Raw genomic sequence first — 20,952 nt, forward strand, 5'->3', positions numbered from 1 at the left:
TCGTGTATAGAAACACAGAAGCCCTATGGGTGACTTATTTTAGTTGAACAATAAAACCAAAAGTAACAAAGCTTTTCTATAACAATGCTTAAAGTTACTTTATTCATAGTTTACATTATATGCCAATGATGTGAGACATTATGGTGTTACATTCACAGTAGGCTACAGGGCAGTAATCTAATCAAGATATAAAATATGTTAGATACATGTTTATAGAAACATATATATCAGAAGTTGGACCTATAGTCTGCAAAGCGTGCTTGTGCGGCCATGGTACCATGATGCGCTCGTGTTTACAGTGGATGTATCGCAATGGCGAGGCACACACAGCTTTTGGCCGTGTTCTGTAAATATTCTAAAACACTCCGGGTGCTCCGGCGGGAGTCCAGGAGCTCTGTATCTAAATAATATCATATTATACATAGATATCTATATCATATAATATTATCACGGCCGAAAGGTGCGTGTGCCTCCAGACGATATTAGGAATTGTGTCGGGTTCTCCGACGTCTTTGGTTGTTCTACTTCCACATTAATCTGAAGTAGACTGAACTGTGACATTGAGGAGAAAGGGATTGTTGCCCGTGATTGTTGACCGCGATTGTTTCCCGCCGGAGCCCTGCAGCGGCGGGGCTCCGGCGGGAAACAATCGCGGGCAACAATCGCTTTCTCTTCCAGGTTGCGGACGGTCCATGTACTCATGCACTACAATTCCTTTTCAACCATGGCTGAGATAACCCCCCACTACGAGTCTCGTTGTGGAAATACCAGAGACGTCAGAGAACCCGAACTGCAGGATGGTTATCAAAATAACATAGAAGTCTACAACCCTTGCGTTACAGTGTGTATATCCACACGCACACACATGTGGCGCTGTACGGTCTTAGCTCATGGGTTAAAGTAGAGAAAGGAGAGGTAACATGGAAAAATTCCAAATCGGCAGAGAATAATATTATTAAGGGAAAATAGTATCAGAAAGTCATGTTATTTACCTCTAACTGTCTGCCTCAGCTTGCGGGGCTGCGATAATATTCTCATAGGATCATCTCCAAATTTAAAGCCACAGGAAAGGAAAATGTAGGCTACTCTGACAGGCAACATAGCGTTTCAGGTTCCTCGATTATGTATTCTGAATTTGTTTCATTGCGAATAAGAGATGAGAGACACAGGGCTGGCCCAAGGAGAGGGAACGATTGCTCCTTTGGCAAAAAACTCACTCACTCTCTCTCTCCATGACCTGCCATTGCCAATATTGCTCAATAATAGAGGCACTTAGGCGCCATCTAGTAAGGACTGCAGAAAATGTCAGATCGTCTGAACCCCACAGGATTCAGTGAAGGCATTATGATCCACACAGCAGGAGCAAAAGATGCGTCAACGCTGATGGTAGGCCAGATTAATGGAAGGGGACCTGGCACTCTATAAGGTCCTCACCTTCCTGCCAACCTAAGCTGCACCACCTGCGCCTCTGAAAGGCCAAGCCCAGAGCCTGAAATGTGCTGGCTTCGGAAGCCAATGAGCATCCTGAGCCTGGGACAACAGGTCTGGCCTAAGTGGGAGCTGCCATGGAAGACCCGAGACCTGGGCAAGCAACCGGCCGAACAACCAGTACAGGGCCACCAGAACCAACTGGTGGTCCGACACCTGAACCCTGTCAAGCATCGCCTGGATCAATGGGAAGGGAAGCAAGGCATACAGCCTTAAAGGGGATCTCTCGTGAGCGAGGGCATCATGGTGGTTCTGTCATTGAAAACCACTCTGGGAGGTCCGTGTTCTCATGGGAGGCCTTCCCGAAACCTCTCCCAGATCTGGTCCAGCACCCGAGGGTTAAGCCTCCATACACCCTCTGTTGGACCTTTTCTGGAGAGCATGTCCGCGAACGTGTTCAGGACTCCTGGAATATGGGCTGCTCTCAAGGAGATTAGGTTGGCCTGGGTCCACAACAGAGGCTTCTTGGCCATGTTGTGCAGGCTGTATTTTCTAAGATATTGCTCTTCTCCACCTTGAGGCAGAGTCAGAGATTTGAATAGAGTGTCTCTTATGGCGTGCGCCTTTGAGGGCACGCACACCAGCCAATTGTCTAAATAGTTCAGGATCCAAAGCCCTGACGAGGCTAGGGGCGCCTGAACAGCATCCAACCCTTTTGTAAATGTCTGCAGCGCTAGGGAGAACCTAAACGGAAGAACCTAGAACTCGTACGCTACTCCCTCGAACGCTACTCCCTCGAACGCAAACCTCTAATATTTCTTGTGCAACTGGCACATGAAAACTAAGGTTCAGGATGGTGAACCACTCGCCCCTGGAAATAATTTGAAGGACCTGAGCAGGTGAAAGCATCCCGAACAGAACCAGTACCTTTAAACAAACGTTGAGACCTCTGAGGTCTAGAATCGACTGAAACCGGTGTCCCTTTTTGGGAACGATTTGGAATAATAATAATAATAATAGATTCAATTTATATAGCGCTAATAGAACCCACTGTGCTGTTCTAGAAGCCTTTTTAAGCCATTTAATCTCCAGCCAGAAGACCTCCCGTCTGGCACAGACGGCCACGTTGGTGACCCGAATGCCCCTGTGTTTCGGAGGTTGGCATCGGGAACTGGAGCCTGTAGCCATCGAGAAGAGCTCTCCCGCCCATGGAGACTCTAACAGCCTCTCCCAGTTGCCCTTTGGTCCTGGGAGAAGCAATCCCTTTTGTATGGGATGGAAGCCAGACCTTATCTGCAGAGAAAATGAAACATTAGCTCACAAGATTCGTCAGGTAGCCAGGCTAGTTATGTTCTCAGTAATGGGAAATAATTGATAATAATAATCAATAATAAATAATTATTGATAATCGTAACACAGTTATCATTTTATGTATTTATGTATGTATGTATGTATGTATGTATGTATGTATGTATGTATGTATGTATGTATGTATGTATGTATGTATGTATGTATGTATGTATATACGTATGCTGGACATTCTATAACTTTCTTTTATTATTGCATCTTTTTATATTCCATGGGCCAACAACTGAACTTCTAAATAAAGTTCTTATCTTATCCTAATCAGCAGGGGTCTTCTGTTCTTTTACTACATACTACTCTAATCCCAGCATTGTTCAACACTAACTGTTGTAATATTGCCTTTCTTCGATCATACCTTACTGTTTTTTTACCCAGGAGAACACAAAAAGAAAATGTCTCTATGTGCTGAATAAGAGTCATGCATCACTTATAACTGGATTTACTGGAGACCTATGCAATGAAGGCTGTGGAGGTCTATTGTACTATACAGTGTTAGAGAGACCCTGACCTCACAGTACACCACACACACACACACACACACACACACACACACACACACACACACACACACACACACACACACACACACACACACACACACACACACACACACACACACACAAGCACGCACACAAACACACACGTGCATGCACACATTCACACACACAGGTCTAAAATGAATAGTGCTGCTGCTTTTGCCTGGTACCAAAGCACATTGCAGGCTGTGTGTACGTCCACATAATGAAGCTTACATGGTGTAGGGATGACTTTGTAGCAGAGCTAGACTCTAGTATATAGCTCTGCAAAATAATTTAAAAGAATACTCTAGTAACTAGAGTATTCTTTTAAATTATTTTGCACAAATGAAAAGGGGTTTTAATTTTGATGTTGATATTCCCTAGAATAATTTTAAATAAAAATCTTAGCACACAAAAATTACCAACAAATAATCAACAAATATGGTTGCTTTGTCCCTTGGCATGTTTCATTAGTATTATTTCTGATACATCTACATTAAACGTTAGTGTCCCCTCACCCACAAAACCATCAAATTGTCACTCCAGAGAAGGCTATTGTGTTAATCCAACGAGTAGGTCTACAATAATTCCTATCGACTGCGAGGGGGCTTTAGGGGTTAAAGAGGGGCATCTGACATGTTAATTCCCATATCTACCACATGGTGGAGGGACCAGAGCACAGAGAGACTCGCGTGCTCCGTGTGGTTGTGTTCAGTTCAGTTCAGACCGCTTTATTGTTCTCACTGTCTAGGTCATCGGGTCCGAGTTGGAGTCCAGTTTTCTCAGGACACGGAAAGCACACTGTTATCAACTTCTCCTTAACTTGACGCAAAGATGTAAGTAGCTGGACGTAAGACAAACTCAACCTTTACCTAATTACAGGCGACGTTAAACTTTTACATACGGTTCGCTGTTTGTTTCTCTTACATTTAACATGTAGTCTGGTGTGAGTTCGTGTACGAATTGTGGCAGCGACGAAAGGCTAGTTACGTTCTTGTCGGGCGTTCATAAACGCCTTTTATTTTGATATTTGTATTTGGATAACTAAATATGACTGGTGATGTGGCACGTGTGGAAGTAATGTAGGACTACGCGTTGAACTGCAGACGTAGCTCTGCTGTTGGTCAGAGAGTCCATCATTACATTTCTGCACAGAGGATTCGAATGTAGATTTCGTTTTAGGCAGTGGACAGTATGAGCGATTTGGCACGTTATAACTGGCGTTTTTTTAATGCCTAATCCTAATGATATAGGCTGTGTTTTTAATAGCTCAGTAGGCCTATCTAGAAATCACGTTGCCTTTCATTTTCATGAAGGACAGCTCTTTATTATAGATCTATAGATAAAATAAGATTGTGATGTTTTTTGATGGGTAATTTGGGAAGTCACACATTTGCCAGACTCCTGTAAACAATTGTCATATCTGGCTAAACATAGGCTTATAATTCATATTTGAGAATAAGGTTGGCCTACTTTAAAGAAAAGGCATATAGCCTAATGGTAATGTCAGCACTAATCAGCATCGGATTATTTGTAAATTCTGGATGTGTTTTGTACCTACACTGATTACCTCTCTTTAAACGGCCTCAAGTTTTGAAGCTCAATATTGTTCAGAAGGTAGAATGTGACTGAATAGGCGATAACTACAGCACAAGAAACCAGGGTATTTTTTTTTTCTGTACACCTTTTCAGGAGAATCTCGGAGAACTCCTCTCAAGTGAACTCCACTCAGGGATTTTCATAACCAGTCCACCCTGTTGAATGGAATTGCCCTTCAGGTCTACCTCCACACCTAATAATTCATGCAGATGTTGTGACATGAAGTGGCTGTTTGCTTTTCAGTATTTATTTTGACTCTTCAGGCTCTTAACTCATGAGCTCAGGTTCAGGAGAAGAGTGTTAAGTGTTAAGACATTTTGTTTTTGTGAATCTCGGTTTGCTTACATTCACCATGAAAGTTGACAGGCTGTTTTTACGAGGTGAGGGTGAAGGGGATAGTCTGAGACTATCACTCAATGAAGGGTGGAGGTGGGGTTTTCGGCAGGCGGGTTACACGTTGACAAGTCCAGGCACGACCCTTCCATTATGAGGACCCCCCCCATCATTTCCACTGTGGAACTGGTTCTCCAAAAACAATCTGGATAACTAAACATTTTTCGTAATGCATATCAAGTAGGAATCAGGTGTCTGATGTGAGAGTCTAAATGTTAACAACTGAGCTGGTAGAGGTTTCAGGCTAGAAATGGATTAGTGGTTTTGTGTTGAGAATGTTTTTGTTTGGAGGAAATGTGAAGCTGGAGTCCTCTCTAATTGGGTCAATTTGTTCCTTTGTTGCCCAAGAAGAACATTCAGTCTAAAAGCTGCCATTGTTTTAGGGGGGCACTCTATGTAGGGGCCCTGTCCTTCGCTCTTTCGAGACGAGAGGGAACAAGAATGGGGTGCATATTATCTCAGCGAGTGAGCCTGTGTGTGTGTGTGTGTGTGTGTGTGTGTGTGTGTGTGTGTGTGTGTGTGTGTGTGTGTGTGTGTGTGTGTGTGTGTGTGTGTGTGTGTGTGTGTGTGTGTGTGTGTGTGTGTGTGTGTGTGTGTGTGTGTGTGTGTGTGTGTGTGCGTGCCCGCCCGCCCGCCCGCCCGCCCGCCCGCCCGCCCGCCCGCATCTTGAGTGCTGTCTATGGTCTAGCATGTATGGTAGTGCTACATTTCCCCTGCACATTTCTTGAAATGTGGATAACTGCAAGATTTTTCTACCCTGGAGTCTTTAAGGCATTGCGGCCCGTTGGCGGTTACCCTTAAACCTTGTTCAAGTTTGCGTTCACACCTGAGCTGTTTGGGTCCATTTAAATCTAACCCTGGAGCGTTTACTCTGATAGTATGGTTTGTTCGGGGTGGCGTGAACGCTCATTCGAACTCTGTTGCCGACCAAACAAAATCAAGTTTGATTGAAAATTGGTGGGTTGAACGTACACTTTTACAGCAAACGGGAAAAAACATTGATGTTTTTTAAATATTCAGTGACCGAATGGTGGAAATGAGGGTTCTTTTTTATTTGTAGGAATCACCAAAACAAATAAAAACCCGCTTCCTCATCAGAGGGTCCTTGAGCTGTGTCATGGTAAAGAACATGACACATGATTAGTACATTTACTCAAGGTCATTCACCTACTCCCCAGTTTTTCAACATGCTAGGGCAAACAAGGCTTATGACTCCTCTTAATTGGTTGCAGTGTCTAGTCCTACACACCACACTTACTGGCCAATCACAGAACTAGGATTTCTGATTATCTTTGATCATTGGCCTTTTATTTTTTGTTTTTACAATAGTTGACTGAGTCAGATCAGATCACAGGCAGATCACATAGCAATCATGGCTGTAGAATATTTGACCTCCCCTTGTTATAGTGTAGTGAATCTGTAAGACCGTGAGGGTTGAACAAAGCTTCTGAATACCTCATCAGACTGATGTTATCTCTGAACTCAACGTCATCATTGGAAAGTACAATGACCCATGCAAACACAAAGACAGTGAAACTCTACTTTTATCAAAGTCAACTCATTAATACCCCTGCCCCCCCCCACCCACCCCCTCCTCTCTGGCGTCATTCAGTGCAAGTGTGCTGGTGTGGTGGCGGTGCCTGGTACAGCTCAATACAGCAGTTGTTGATCAAGCAGAAACAACGGACAGCGGAATGGAAAGGCTTGTTTGTCCTAATCCATAAAGGAAACCACATAAAACTTAAAAATAATTTTAGCGGTGTATGGATTGCCAGGTGACTCGACCTGGTTTCAACACAGTTTCACTCATTTTTATAGAAAAGATGCCTAATCCTCCTTTGAGATGGGAACCGACCTCACACATCGCCTGACGATTTTTCTTGATAATAGAAATGGAGAACAATAACTCAAGTAAGAGTTTTGGGTGAGAGCCAGCTTTATGCTTCACTGCTGTGTTATTGAACACCAATGGTTTCAGAAGTCCACAATCATCAATGTTCGATTTTAAATAAAAAGCCTGGACGATGAGTATTTCAAAGAACAAAAGAGTTCATGTTAATTTAAAGGGACAAGGCTCAACCAACAGATGTACTCACAAAGTGGTTAAGACAATGGCAGCATCACATTTTTAATTGGACAGTAACATTGTTCTCTTAGCAAATGTAAATTTAATCTTTTGCTGTACTTGCCATCTTTTGCGACACTAGGATGGCAAATGCAGTCTTTTTACTTTTACTTACATTACTTCCACACTTTTACTTTTTACTAATATTGTTTTTATTTTGTTTTATCAGACATTATTACTTCCAAGTATCCTGCATAATGAAGATCCAATGTGATAAATGTGTTGTCAGGTTAATAAGAGGGCACATTTGTTGCAAAGAGTTTTGTTATCAAACTATGTGAAAAAAACCTTTTTGTTAAGCTGCTAAAACAAGCAATGTTGTAGATTTTCCCTAGCTTCTCTTCAAGCGGAACAGAAACATGCACTACTCAGGTTCATTTCCTCCAATTGGATACAAACATATTTAGTTGGATAAGTATTGGATTTTAAACACTTCCAAAGCTAAAACAATATATTCAGCTTTTTCTAAAATGTGTCTGGTTATAATCGACTACTTTGGCATTCCTATGTATTGACAATATGACCATAGCTAGGCCAAATTTGAGCAAACCATCAACGGTATCAGATTGAGTAACTCAAAGTACTTTAGTTAAGTTAGGGGGTGGCCACTCTATTCGGTTCTCTCTCTCTTGTTGTGGGACTTCCAGATGTTCATCCAAACTTAAACCTGCACTATGTATGTTTTCCCAACGGCACCATCTAGTGGCGTGAGCTGTAGCTACATTTACAGCTATATCATTTTCAGACGATTATTGCGTGTGAGATATTCTCACGGTGGGAGGAAAAGTTGACGAGAATAAAACCATTTATGGACATTTCCTGAATTGATTGACATTTGATGGGAGCATTTTATGTTTAAAATGTTTCTAGTTCCAATGTTTTTTAATGGAGTAAATAGTAGGGTTGAGCAACAAAACTAGGTTCCAGTAGGGAACGGGTTCCGACGTAAACGGTAGTACCAAGATCTAATAAGAACGCACATTTCGGTGCCTCATAACGATGCCTGACTTATTTTAATGCCCCCTGCCCCATCCCTATGGTGTTGCGGTGTCAACTTGCGTTAGTGCTGGGCGGTATACCGGTTCACACCGAATAACGGTGTGTAGTTTTCGTTATGAGTTTTTCTTTAATATACCGCCATACAGGTGTATTTGATTACACAACGTTCGCAACGTTGCGCGACACTGACGGGACCCTTTTCAATGTTGCGCTTCTAAACACGCATGGAACGACTACGACTTTCTTTATAAGTCCATTACTACGAGGCCTGGTATTTCAGGCCAACTGGTAAAAGAGTGTCACGGCTTTCAACATATGGGCGCCTTGGGACGGAGTTGTCAAAGCGCTGTGGCATCACTTACGTGTGTGTGTGTGTGTGTGTGTGTGTGTGTGTGTGTGTGTGTGTGTGTGTGTGTGTGTGTGTGTGTGTGTGTGTGTGTGTGTGTGTGTGTGTGTGTGTGTGTGTGTGTGTGTGTGTGTGTGTGTGTGTGTGTGTGTGTGATTTCAAAGTAACAAACAATCTCAAAGACGATGCATGCATCAAAAACTATCTGTTCATAAACAAATTCAAAACAGAGTCGCTTATTCACTTCAAATACTTTCTCTTCTTTTCAAAACTTAGGAATTAATACGCCGCGGTACCGAGCGGTTGAAAACAATGTTGGCGTCTCCTGTGGCTGCCTTGCGCACCTGCTTTATATATGACTTTGGCAGTAATATTGCGCCATGCAAGCAAATGTAAACGCGAGCAGCATAGCTGCGTGCCTGCCTGCTTTCACCATGTTATTATATGATTAGATATATAGATTCTTTTTTTTTAATGTTTATCAGTCACAGCAGCCTTTCCTCTTGGTGTAAGTTGAGTAATTGAATGCCAACCGTCAATCTTGCATATCTAGTAGGCTAGCAAACACTGTTGCCATTCAACAGCGTGTGTGACAACGTGTGCTATGTCCTAAACTTCAACTCAGTGTCCGCTGACTTTCTGCTAAATGTGAAACTCATAACAAGTTGTGCATGTGTGTGCGGTTTCGTTCTTTTAGGTACCGGTTTGAGAACCATTTTAGCACCGGAACCGTTTAAAAAGTACAGAGAAGGCACAGGTTTCGGATAAACCCAAACGATACCCAACCCTAGTAAATACTGGCGGCATAAAAGTTACTAGTTAAAAACACAGGTTTACATTTTCTTGTTCATCCAAAGACGACTAGTATTTTCTTTCTCTTTCCGTTCGTGCCTGCACAAGAACAGGTCTGTACACACAGTACATGCATGCTTGCATACATAGACACGGCTCTCTTCACAGGGTGTCCACTAATCCCAAACAGACCATCCAGAGTAGAAGTGGAACATAAGCCATGTTGTAACACTAACCTACTTCCAGCAGTGGGAATATTGGCTTTTCGGCTGCCAAGGCACAGTGCCCATCGAGTCTATTGAACCATCGCTACATAACTCTGTAACATCTGTACATTTAGTGCACCCTAATAAAAGGGGCACTGCACATGATTAATGGTAGAAGGAGATAACGCGTTTAGGGAATGAGGGAGAATGCAGCTGTGGAAATGGAGCATATTCTTTTTCTTTCTTTCTGTATTGTCAGAAAGAAGACTAGAATGAAGTGAGCTAATGGAGACTGGAGAGATGGTGCCTAGCTTTGGCTCTAACAAAGTGATTTCTTTTTTAACTGGAGACAGAGGGGAAACGCCTGGCCTGTGCACGACTCTGTACACAACTCCGTTCGCACTTTTCTGTTTGGACTTAACTCGCATTGTATGTTTAATTATGATGGCTGGTGTAGAGTTTAATCCCAGAGATTTAACTGCCCCAGCCCCTATCGCGAACATCCAGGCCAGCTTAGCCAATGTAGATCAGTGTTTCCTTTGCATCTGTCACCACTGCTTCACATCAAGCTCATTCTCACAATCCAAATCACACACGCATGCACGTACACACATTCACAGACACCTTCTCGCCTGTTTTGTCTTTCTTTTGTGATGGTAATGGGAACGTGCACATCACATAGGGATGCAGTGTTGTGTCTGCTGTTTTAACTGATCCCATATCCTGTGGCGGTATACGAGTGATTTTTGTGACTTATTTTAAATAATAAACTCAATGCAATGGCTTTGATATAAAACAATCCCATTCAGAATGCATATATAGGTTATTCTGGGATCTATGTGTATACTTATTAGATTGTAATCTATCTCTGTCATGCTTCATCTAATGTCATTACCACAAATGTTCTTTCCAGTATAGAACAGCCCTAATACACTGATAGTTGGATCTACAAGACTGAGCTCCCATCATTTACTAATTTCCCTTGTGGACCATGGCCCATGTACTTGGAGCTCTCCACCTGTCTGTATGTGTACTTTTGAAACATGACGTTCTGGTTTCCTGTTTCTACAGATCCAGAACCATGGGAGAAGGCTGTACCAGAGTCACCAAGTACTTCCTCTTCGTCTTCAACCTGATCTTCTTCGTGAGTTTTCTCTTATGCCAGCCAGTCATCTATGCTTGACCTTATGTGAAAATGAGTAATGATGACCCGTTCTGTACACGTGCATCTTCTCTCACTCAGCCCTCCCCTACTCTAATGGGGAAATGAATGTATCTAATGTATTCTGATGTAATGCAAAGAAAAAGGCTAAAGTTAGACCCAACTGTGTTCTTTTTACTATGAACAGATACGCGTATGCATCACACTCACTCACTCACTGAAGGTAGTAAGCAATGTCCCAGACCTTCTGCACCCCTGCTAAAGTCACCCCTTTCTCTTTTTATTTCCACAGCTGTTTGGGGCTGTCATCATGGGCTTCGGTCTTTGGCTCCTTTTAGACAATCAGAGCTTCTTAGCTGTCCTGCGTAAGTGCCTGTTTTCAATATGGCAGTCTTTTTTCTTTTGTCTGTCAATTATTGTATGTGCTTTTTCAAAATCAGCGATATTCTCCTTGACAATAGGGGGCACTGAACATGTAAAGTAACGAATGGGAAAGCTGTGGTTGGTAGTAACCTTTATAGGTTTTCCTTGTTGTTATTATTAAACATGGCTGATAAACATCTATGATTTGGAACGCAGTTGGCACATTCTCTGTGAAATGCGACAACATTTCAAAGGTGCGCAACATGGGACAAATGAACATATGAATAATGCGTGGGAGCGGCGATGATGTCATTTTTGGTAACTATAAATTAGGTTTTTGTATTGCATGCATAATAGGCTACAAATGGCACAAGAGGATTTGCTATCCACTTGTAGAGTGCATGTAGGGCAGCACACATTTTGGAAACAACGGCCTAAGGGAACAACTCGCTCGACCCGTTTTCAATCTCTTTGTTTCTTTCTCTTGCTCTCGTCTTATGTGCAAGAAAGTTTCAGTATTGATAGAAAATACAAATGAAGTGCAGATTACGAACGGAATATTACTGTGTGTGTGTGTGTGTGTGTGTGTGTGTGTGTGTGTGTGTGTGTGTGTGTGTGTGTGTGTGTGTGTGTGTGTGTGTGTGTGTGTGTGTGTGTGTGTGTGTGTGTGTGTGTGTGTGTCGCAGGTGTCCTATGGAAAGACACTGGCCTCTTTCTGCTCTGCTCCCAGCATGCATCACATCAGCCCAGCACCCTCAGTCCCTTACTCACCAATGCCCGCTTGCCAACACATCCACACACTATGAGAGAGGCTTCTGAGTACTGGGTGTCATTCGACATGAACCACAAGTAGTAGTGGGTTAAAGTACAGTGGGTTGCTTGTTCGGCTGCTGTTAAATGAGATGTATTGATTGTGCGATCAATGGCACGTTTCAGAATGAGCACAGTGGAGATCCAGTGAGCCTGGCCTATCATGATGAACACATGGGTGAACAGAAAAGTGAGCTTGGCCCAGCATGATGAGCACAGGGGTGAACCAATGAGCTTGGCCCAGCTTGATGAGCACAGGGGTGAACCAATGAGCTTGGCCCAGCTTGATGAGCACAGGGGTGAACCAATGAGCTTGGCCCAGCTTGATGCGGTGGGTGACGTCATCCCAATGCTGCTTCTCTTTAGGCCACGTTGTTGTTGTTGTCTTTCCCGAGGCCTGTAGTGACTCGAACATGAAACCGCTGGGTTGTGGGATGACTATGGTGGTTGCACGATGTGAATGAAACAGGCCGTAGCACTAAAGTGTCCTCTGTTCTCCCAAATACACTCATCGGGGGAGGGTGGTGGTTGAATCCGTAGGAAGCTGTCCCACGTCACCAGTTTTGCAAATGTGCACATATTATGAGTTTCACATGCACAAAACATATAGGAACAGCTAAACCTATTCCCAAATGGATTGACGTGTGTGTGTGTGTGTGTGTGTGTGTGTGTGTGTGTGTGTGTGTGTGTGTGTGTGTGTGTGTGTGTGTGTGTGTGTGTGTGTGTGTGTGTGTGTGTGTGTGTGTGTGTGTGTGTGTGTGTGTGTGTGTCATTTGTACATGAACAGTGTGACTGTGTTTAATTGGTGCTATTCTGCAGGAGTGTTTATGGAATATCAAGAGGGACTGTAAACGTTCCTGACTCCAGTCTCCTAAGGTTCCTCTCCTAGGCTCTTTGATTTAATGCATACCACACGTGCGTCCTTGACGCTGTTGTGTCTCACGATGGCGACCTGCCTAAACCACAGAGGATCTGTGCAGAAGCTGCAAGCGGGTTTGGCATGTTTTTGGACCCCTTTTTTGTTTTTAATTGATGCATGGAGGTCTGATTGCAGACTAATGCAATTCCAAATCTGTTTTGGATGCTATTCCATTCAGGGGAATAAAAAACATTTTTCCTCCAACACATCTGTTAAACTGGCCGTGCTTTTGCAGCGCAGTGCTTTTACTTTCTTTCTTGGTTCCCTATTGCCTTACCCCCACAATGTGGTACCACAGGAGTCTTTTGAACGCTTGGGCGTATTATTGCTATGGAGTTGAGTCACAGTATTGTACTCGACAAGTGCTTCTTTCTTACCTTGTTGTGTAGGTCTGTGTAACACAGAAACAGGTGCTGTCCATGGATCCTTATAATAATATCACAAATGATGTCACCTCATGTTATAACTAGTTCATTTCATAATCCTCTTTGTAAGTGCTCCCTTCCTCTTTACTATTGAAAGGGATGACTCGTTAGCATTTGTACCGTCACTTTAGTCAAGAAGTCTGGTACTTTGGTCATAGCCGAAACCTGACTGGTGTGCAGATTCCTTTTAGTTTCCTTTCCTTCTGTAAACAGGTCCACTTCCCCTAATGGTGTGTTTCAAATGTACTTTGCCGCTATGGTTATTTCTTTAGCTAAGATGTTTATTGGAAAGTGCCGATGTGTCTTCACATGATCATGCACCTTTCAACCAAATACTTTGCTGTCAAGAAAACATTACAGGCACGAATAGCTTGACGATGGCTATATTCACTTCAGGTACAAAGAAGTCTGGTCATTATGAGAAACTACATTGGACATGAATAACTACCTTCTAAGCCGGCTAATCGTCTCTTTATCTTTAAGTCATTGGATGTATGACCCAATTATGTATGACATTGTATGACATGACAAACCTGATGTAGAATGTGTTGTTTTTACAGAGGACTCCTCATTGGCTCTGAAAGCGGCCTCGTACATCCTGATTGGTGTAGGAGCCTTCTCCATGCTGATGGGCTTTGTAGGATGCCTGGGAGCCATTTATGAGATCCGCTGCCTGCTGGGCCTGGTATGTGTGTGTGTGTGTGTGTGTGTGTGTGTGTGTGTGTGTGTGTCCCAACAATCTCTGTTATGGCCAAATGTCTAAACACAGATAAGAAGATAAATACTTTTATTTTTAATAATTGCTGTATTTTCCACAGTACTTTGCTTGCCTCCTGCTGATCTTATTGGCCCAGGTGGCGGCAGGTGCACTCATCTATTTCCAGAAAGACGTGGTGAGTGATGACGCTTCCTTTTAACCAGTTCTGTTTCATATTTCCTAAATCAGTTCATGTTAGGTTTTGACCAAACCCAGTTACATAAGGTCAGCATTCTCCACTTATTGTGTCCAAGTATTTTTCTTCCTTTGTTAAGTTGAGGAATGCAGTTTTTCTTGCCCCTTGTCAATCAAATATTTAAATTAGTGACATAATTTGGTTGACTAGCACCCCCTGGTGTACATTTTAGGTATAGGCTAATGTCACAATTAACCAGACTTTAGTGGGATCAATCGCCACCAAGGAAATTAGGCAAGGAAGCCCTGAGTATGAAGATCCGAGAAGCTGGTGTCTTTGTTTGGTCAGACTGGCAGCTAACAAATGGTTGCTTCGTCATCCATCCTTTTAAAGTAAGTTAATTTAAGACATCCAAAATAAAACTCTTGCAGATCCATCAGCAGGAGTGCATGATGGGGGGGTGGGGGTCTGGGTAAACAAGATGGCATTTGTAGAAAAACTAGTTTTTGATTGATGCATATCCATCAGGTTTCTCCCCAAAGCACATATTGGTGGCGCTGCAGCGCCATGCCCACTTTAGAGTTTAAAGATGTTGTGTGACATTTCAAAATAGGGCAGACGCCACAAAATAGATTTCTTGTAGTTTCTGAAACAGTTTAAATTGGTAAAAAAACACACGATTTATCTGAGTGACACTTCGAAAGAGCCAAAGTACACTATAACTTAAGTGCTGTGTGGATGAACTCAATGGGTGTTCCTTGTGTGACCCAGTTACAGCAGCGCTTCAGTGTAAGTTTGAAGCAGGCAGCTTCCCACTTAAGAAGTAATTTTAACCAAATAAAAAGGCTTTTTGTAGGCTCAAGCTCTTCAAAGTTCCAAGGAAAGTGCAAGGCAGCATTAGCACTTGAGTGCAAGAGCATGCAAAGAAAATCACAAGCACTGTTCTTGATGACTGTAACTGAACATACAGGAACATCATTAGAGAAAGAAAGAAGTCATTTTGTGTTAAATCCCACATTTTGTTGACCAACCAAACCATCCTAAGGATCTTCGTAAACCACGCTCACACATGTTACCCAGTAAAAGCCAGCGGTCTAGGATGACAGGCTCTACTGTCAGCAATCATTGGCAGCCAGTGCGCAGTGGGATTAATCTGTGCTCTTTGCCAAATTAACTTTCAAGGCTTTGTGGGGATCTGCTTTTTTGTTACTTTTGCAATGATCTGACTGGGGCCCCTGCAGTCGTATTCATCCTGACAGAGTTTGGGACTCTCAGTTGGTAATGATGTTTGCCTGCTATGAATTAGTCATTTACCTTCATCTAGTCTTCATTATGACACGCCTTAACACAGTCCTCTCAATCCTCTGTTCAACAGTGAACACTACCATTGTGTACGCCACAAACCTTAAAAACGTAAAAACTTTGTTTATTTAGCCTGGGGGAAAAAGACAAATCTCTAAGTAGAAATCTATTTTTTTTTTTTCTTTCCCACAGTTAAATACAGAGATGTCCAAGATCGTGACCAAGGTGCTGGACAGCTACGGCACCAAGAACTCCAGCACGGAGCAGGCGTGGGACTACATCCAGCGGACGGTGGGTGGAGCCAGAGGAGAGCCTAATGGAGGGATCCTCAACTGGTCTTCCATGGGTTTAGAACACACTGATATCTGAGGCCACTAATGTTGGAGTGAATACAAATTGAAGTGCCGCTGTAGGTACTCTGGACCATATGGCCAGAAATTATATTACAATATGATTATGATATTGATGGATACAGATGATTATCAGAATGTATATTTTATAATAACGCTCAATTTACATTTTTAAGAGTACTCTCTTAGGACTGAACCCTAAAGAAACCAGAAGGTTAATTATGGTTCATAATAAAAAAAAACATTCAACAGAACCGACATGGCATTAGGTTAAACACTGAATAATTAAAATAATAATGTGAGTAACTGCTGAGATTCCCAGCAAATCAAATGCCTTGTTTCAAACTTCTCCAACATTTTAGAGGTAGGATACTAAACATTGATTAAATAAGTAAAATAATATGGAAATAACTGCTGTGAGATAGTATACTGAACATTGATTACATAAAATGACAAATGTATAACTGTACTGAGAGAGAGCTTACTATGCATCCATGAGACTCATTCGCTTTTTAAAGCCCTGTTTCTCAACTGTGCTTATAGGCATCATATCTTTAGCGATACAGAACGTCATTGCGCTGGTTATTTGTATCGCTCAGATTTCTTTTCGGATGGGGTTATGGCTGAAAAGCATTTCTCACAGATCCATTTTAAGGGTTAAACCGATTTCAACTCGGCAATAAACAGGATTACAGCTAAGATTGGCATACTTATTTTTTGATCAAGCAAATAGACGTCTGTTCCACAGACAATTGACACCAGGCACATTTGATGGACTTCGGGACTTTGGGGACACAAGTAACCCTGATCTGAGACAACCCCGTCTTTCCTGACCATGGCTAGTAAAGCCACCTCAGTGAAGCCTTGTATGCATGCTTTAAAATGAGGACTAAGGTCTTGTCCTCCCATAACCTCTTCAATGCGTGTCAAATGCCTAACATCTCTCTCCCTCCCAAACCTCTTGCTAACCCTTCCGCGGGGCTCCTGGCTGTAGATGGACTGCTGTGGGTGGACTGGTCACGCGGACTGGAATGGCAACATGGTGATCGTTAACAGCTCCCAGCTGCTGTTCCCCTGCTCCTGCCAGAACATTTCCCTGGCAACGGGGAACACCTCCGACAGCGGCTTCTGTGAGGCCCAGACATCAGAGTGGCCGGTGTACGAAGCGGTAAGTAGAGGCTTGCTTCAGGGGGACCCCCGTCACACTCTGCGTTTATCTGACATGAGAGAACTCCTTCCGACGCGTGTTTTGAAAAAGTCACTGCCTGCAACATCAACTCGGCTTCCGCAAAGATATATTGCAAAGAACTTGAACCATCGCGGCCCTTGGTGGGATTAGAAGAACGCCCAGGGTGCAATGCTCCAACCGATAGTCCATGGCGAGTTGATGTCGCAGACCAAAAATGTCACTGCACAGGTATGAATCGGATCCCTCGTTGCAGTTTCCCTTTGATTTCCGCCACAGCCCTGGTGGTTTGGTGAAGATCCGGTTTGCCTTGTGGTTTTGATTGGAAAGGGCAATCTAGGTGGCTCTGCTTAAAGTTATTCGACTGTGTGGTATGGTTCTGTGGGGTTACAAGGGTTTGCTTTGTGTTTTTTCCAGGGCTGCTCAGCCAGTGTGGAGGGGTGGCTTATCACCAATGTGGGAGTGGTCCTAGGCATCTGTCTGGCCGTGGCTGTGATCGAGGTACAGTGCGATTCATTAAAGGAGACATATTATACCACCAGGTGTGAGTGTCATTAGCCTTACAAGCCGTTTGGAAATTCTGCCCCATATGACATCATTAGTGGGGGTGTCCACCTAGGTCTGTGCTGAATAGATCAGTCTACCACCCTACTAGTGGACTGAAGTAAACGTTGCTCATCTATCCATCACAGATCTAGGTGGACACGCCCACTAGTGATGTCATATGGGGCACATTTTCGAAACGGCTTGTAAGGCTAATCACACTCACAACTGTTGGTATAATATGTCCCCTTTAAAACATACAAAATGGAAACATGGCACCTGCAAATGAGTTTTTATAATGTTTTTGCTAGGATAAGCAGAAAGTACATATGTCTTCGTTTGGCGCAAATAATGGCACAAAATCTGATTTCTCTAAGACCTAGAGATAGACTCCTAACTTCAAACCCTCACAATTGCCATAACAAGATGCCACGCGTCAACATCTGGGCGAATTTGCAGATTAAAAAAAAAACAAAGAAAATAAACTTTTCATTACCTTGCAAAGTGGAAATCACATATCATTGCCTGCGCTTATAATGGTGCATATGAATGCAGATGTATTCCCCTTCAAATTGACTGTTTCACCCAGATTCAGACAATTAGTTTAATCCCAAATTCATCATTGCGCAGAATGGGATTTTGCTGGTTTAGCATTTGCCTCCGGTTCGCTGCATATGTTTACTCGTATCCCTTTAAGCTGACTTGTGGGACTGTCTACAGTTGCCAGTTCCTTAATAAGTAGCAGCTATAGGCCTATTGTTAGTGCAGGAAGCTTCCATTTCAGTAGTAAGCAAAAGAAACATTGTGTGTAAATGATACACTTCATCTTTCCATGGCATATGTTGGTCAATCTAACATCAAGTTTCTTTCTTAGTTATGGTCTTTCATTGTTAAAGGAAGCCGCTTTAACGTCACTCCCGATAGTAAATAGACATACGCCTCTCTTTTCGTGAAGAACTTTCACAAAGTACCTAAATAATAAGGAAGCAACTCATTTAGGTATTTTGGCTAGAGGAAGACTACTCGCAGTTGAGACCAATTCTGTGTTTTTGTGTCCATTTGAAGTTGCTTATTTAATCTGAGTCTGAAAATGGTTGACTTGATTGTTTTTCTTTTTCACAGGTTTTGGGAATGATCCTTTCGATTTGCCTTTGTAAGAACGTACGCACTGAGTACTACACCAAAGTTTCAAAATATTGAAACTTTGAGGGCCTGCAGTTTCACAGAAGGGAAGTATGGGAAGATTTTTCTATTCAACCTTTTTTGGTTAAATTTGGGACATTTTTTGAGTGCTTACTGTTTTCCTGTCCAATTTATATTGAGCACTTTAGACCATATGTGTGCTGACAGGGTGCTGATAAACTTTTTTTTATATTATTTGGTCTGGATACGTAAAGGAGAAAAGCAGAAAATGTGACATTAACAGCGAAATGGTTAAGCTGGACGGATTGGAAAAAGGTGGAGAATGTTTAAACTGTTGTAATGACCTCTTCAAAGGCAAGCATTGCACTGTAGTACCATGGGCTACATTCAGGCAGGCTACAATTTACTAAAGTTCTTCAGTTTCGGCTTGACTAAGTAACTAATTTCCAAGAAGAAGATGAGACTAATGTTTCTCTGTGATAGGGTTAGAAATCCAAGTTTAGTTGATTTAGTAGAACAAATGAATAGGAAAACTGGAACGTCAGCCATCACAATTTTATTTTTATTTTTTTTATTATTTGTTTAGTTCATGTATTTTACATAATTTTAGTCTTTGTGTGGCAGTTGATATTGCCATGGTTTTCTTTTATGCATGTTGCTCTTTTTTAATGTTTTTTTTCATTATTCATGTGTGTAATTTTAGATTTATTTTAATAATTACGTTTTGTGCATGTAATTCAAATAATGATACTAAAATAGGGCCAATTTTTAGTTTACAGGGTACGTTATTCTAGAAAATCTCTAAAAGTTTTGGCAATGATTTAATTTATTCAAAAAACTTAAATGATCTTTGTGATGATAAGACTTATTTACACAAAAAGTGCAAAGTTTGAGTGACATCTTTTTTTCTTTTAAGAATGGTTTTAGGAGAAGCTCATTGAACAAAAACAGTTGAATCATTTGGACTGCATTTATGTATATTTTTTTACTTTAAGTGAACCTATATGTTTTGTAATGGATACAATATTTGGTTTTGTGTACAGTATATATAAATATATATATAAAAAAACATTCCAATAATCTTTTAGTTTAAGACTTGTTAAACCTGGACAAACCTGTTTGCTATCTGCAGTATTTAATGTATACTCATGAAATTGATTCCATCACATTTTTCCAATAAACTGAATTGACGATTTAATTTTTTACTTCATTTGAATACTTTATGACCTTTATCTACTAAAGTGACTATATTCTGATTCAGTTTGTTTGTCACTACATACCTGTCTTCTGGGGACAATTGGACTTTCTCCACGATTTAACAGGATCCAAAGCCAGGATTTTCAAAATGCATTTGAAAAGGCAAAATGTTCTCTCTTCAAGCTTATGAATAATGGATTTGACATTCGTCATCAGACTCATGTCTATCTGATGGGTTTTGACGCAATCTCATCCTAATCATAAACGGGTTATGGATACAATATAGACAAATTCCCTATTCAAGTAGCCTTCTTTGGGTTTTTTGCTGATTTACCAAGCTTAAAACCCATCATAGTAAACAATTAGGTATGAACTGCCAAATGGTTTACTAAAGAAACAATAACATGATATTTGGATCGTCAAACTACACATGTTCTTGAATCCGTGTGTGTGTGTGTGTGTGTGTGTGTGTGTGTGTGTGTGTGTGTGTGTGTGTGTGTGTGTGTGTGTGTGTGTGTGTGTGTGTGTGTGTGTGTGTGTGTGTGTGTGTGTGTGTGTGTGTGTGTGTGTGTGTGTGTGTGTGTGTGTGTGTGTGTGTGTGTGTCAGTCACTCTAGGTCCACTAGGTGGACCTAGAGTGATCAATGCAGTGGTATGATTTATATTAAATACGTTGTGAACAGTAATATATTAACGCTACGATAAACATTTGGTTAACAATTGGATAAGCATTCTCAATGATTTCTCAAGGATTCATCTGCGCATGCTCTATTGTCTGGAATGTATTGTGGTAGGTTATTGGATTTTATTAATTGTCTGAATAATTATAATCGATTTGTGATTCTGGCAGAAAAAACTCTGTGGGCACATGTCAGCGCATTTTTCAAGG

The 20,952-nt window shown here is 41.9% G+C and overlaps 1 protein-coding gene across 1 annotated transcript; it reads left to right on the plus strand.

Annotated features, from left to right (window-relative positions):
• The first annotated feature begins 3,968 nt into the window (after positions 1-3,968).
• LOC130403601 (CD82 antigen-like) lies at positions 3,969-20,079 on the plus strand. Its single transcript, XM_056608018.1, has 9 exons — positions 3,969-4,147; positions 10,843-10,915; positions 11,226-11,298; positions 14,011-14,135; positions 14,269-14,343; positions 15,838-15,936; positions 16,990-17,163; positions 17,599-17,682; positions 18,847-20,079. The coding sequence occupies exons 2-9, from the start codon at positions 10,853-10,855 to the stop codon at positions 18,922-18,924; spliced, it is 771 nt and encodes a 256-aa protein (XP_056463993.1). The 5' UTR covers positions 3,969-4,147; positions 10,843-10,852; the 3' UTR covers positions 18,925-20,079.
• The last annotated feature ends 873 nt before the right edge of the window (positions 20,080-20,952 follow it).

This window comes from Gadus chalcogrammus, chromosome 14 (genome assembly GCF_026213295.1).
Source record: "Gadus chalcogrammus isolate NIFS_2021 chromosome 14, NIFS_Gcha_1.0, whole genome shotgun sequence".
In the NCBI taxonomy this organism is placed as follows: Eukaryota; Metazoa; Chordata; class Actinopteri; order Gadiformes; family Gadidae; genus Gadus; species Gadus chalcogrammus.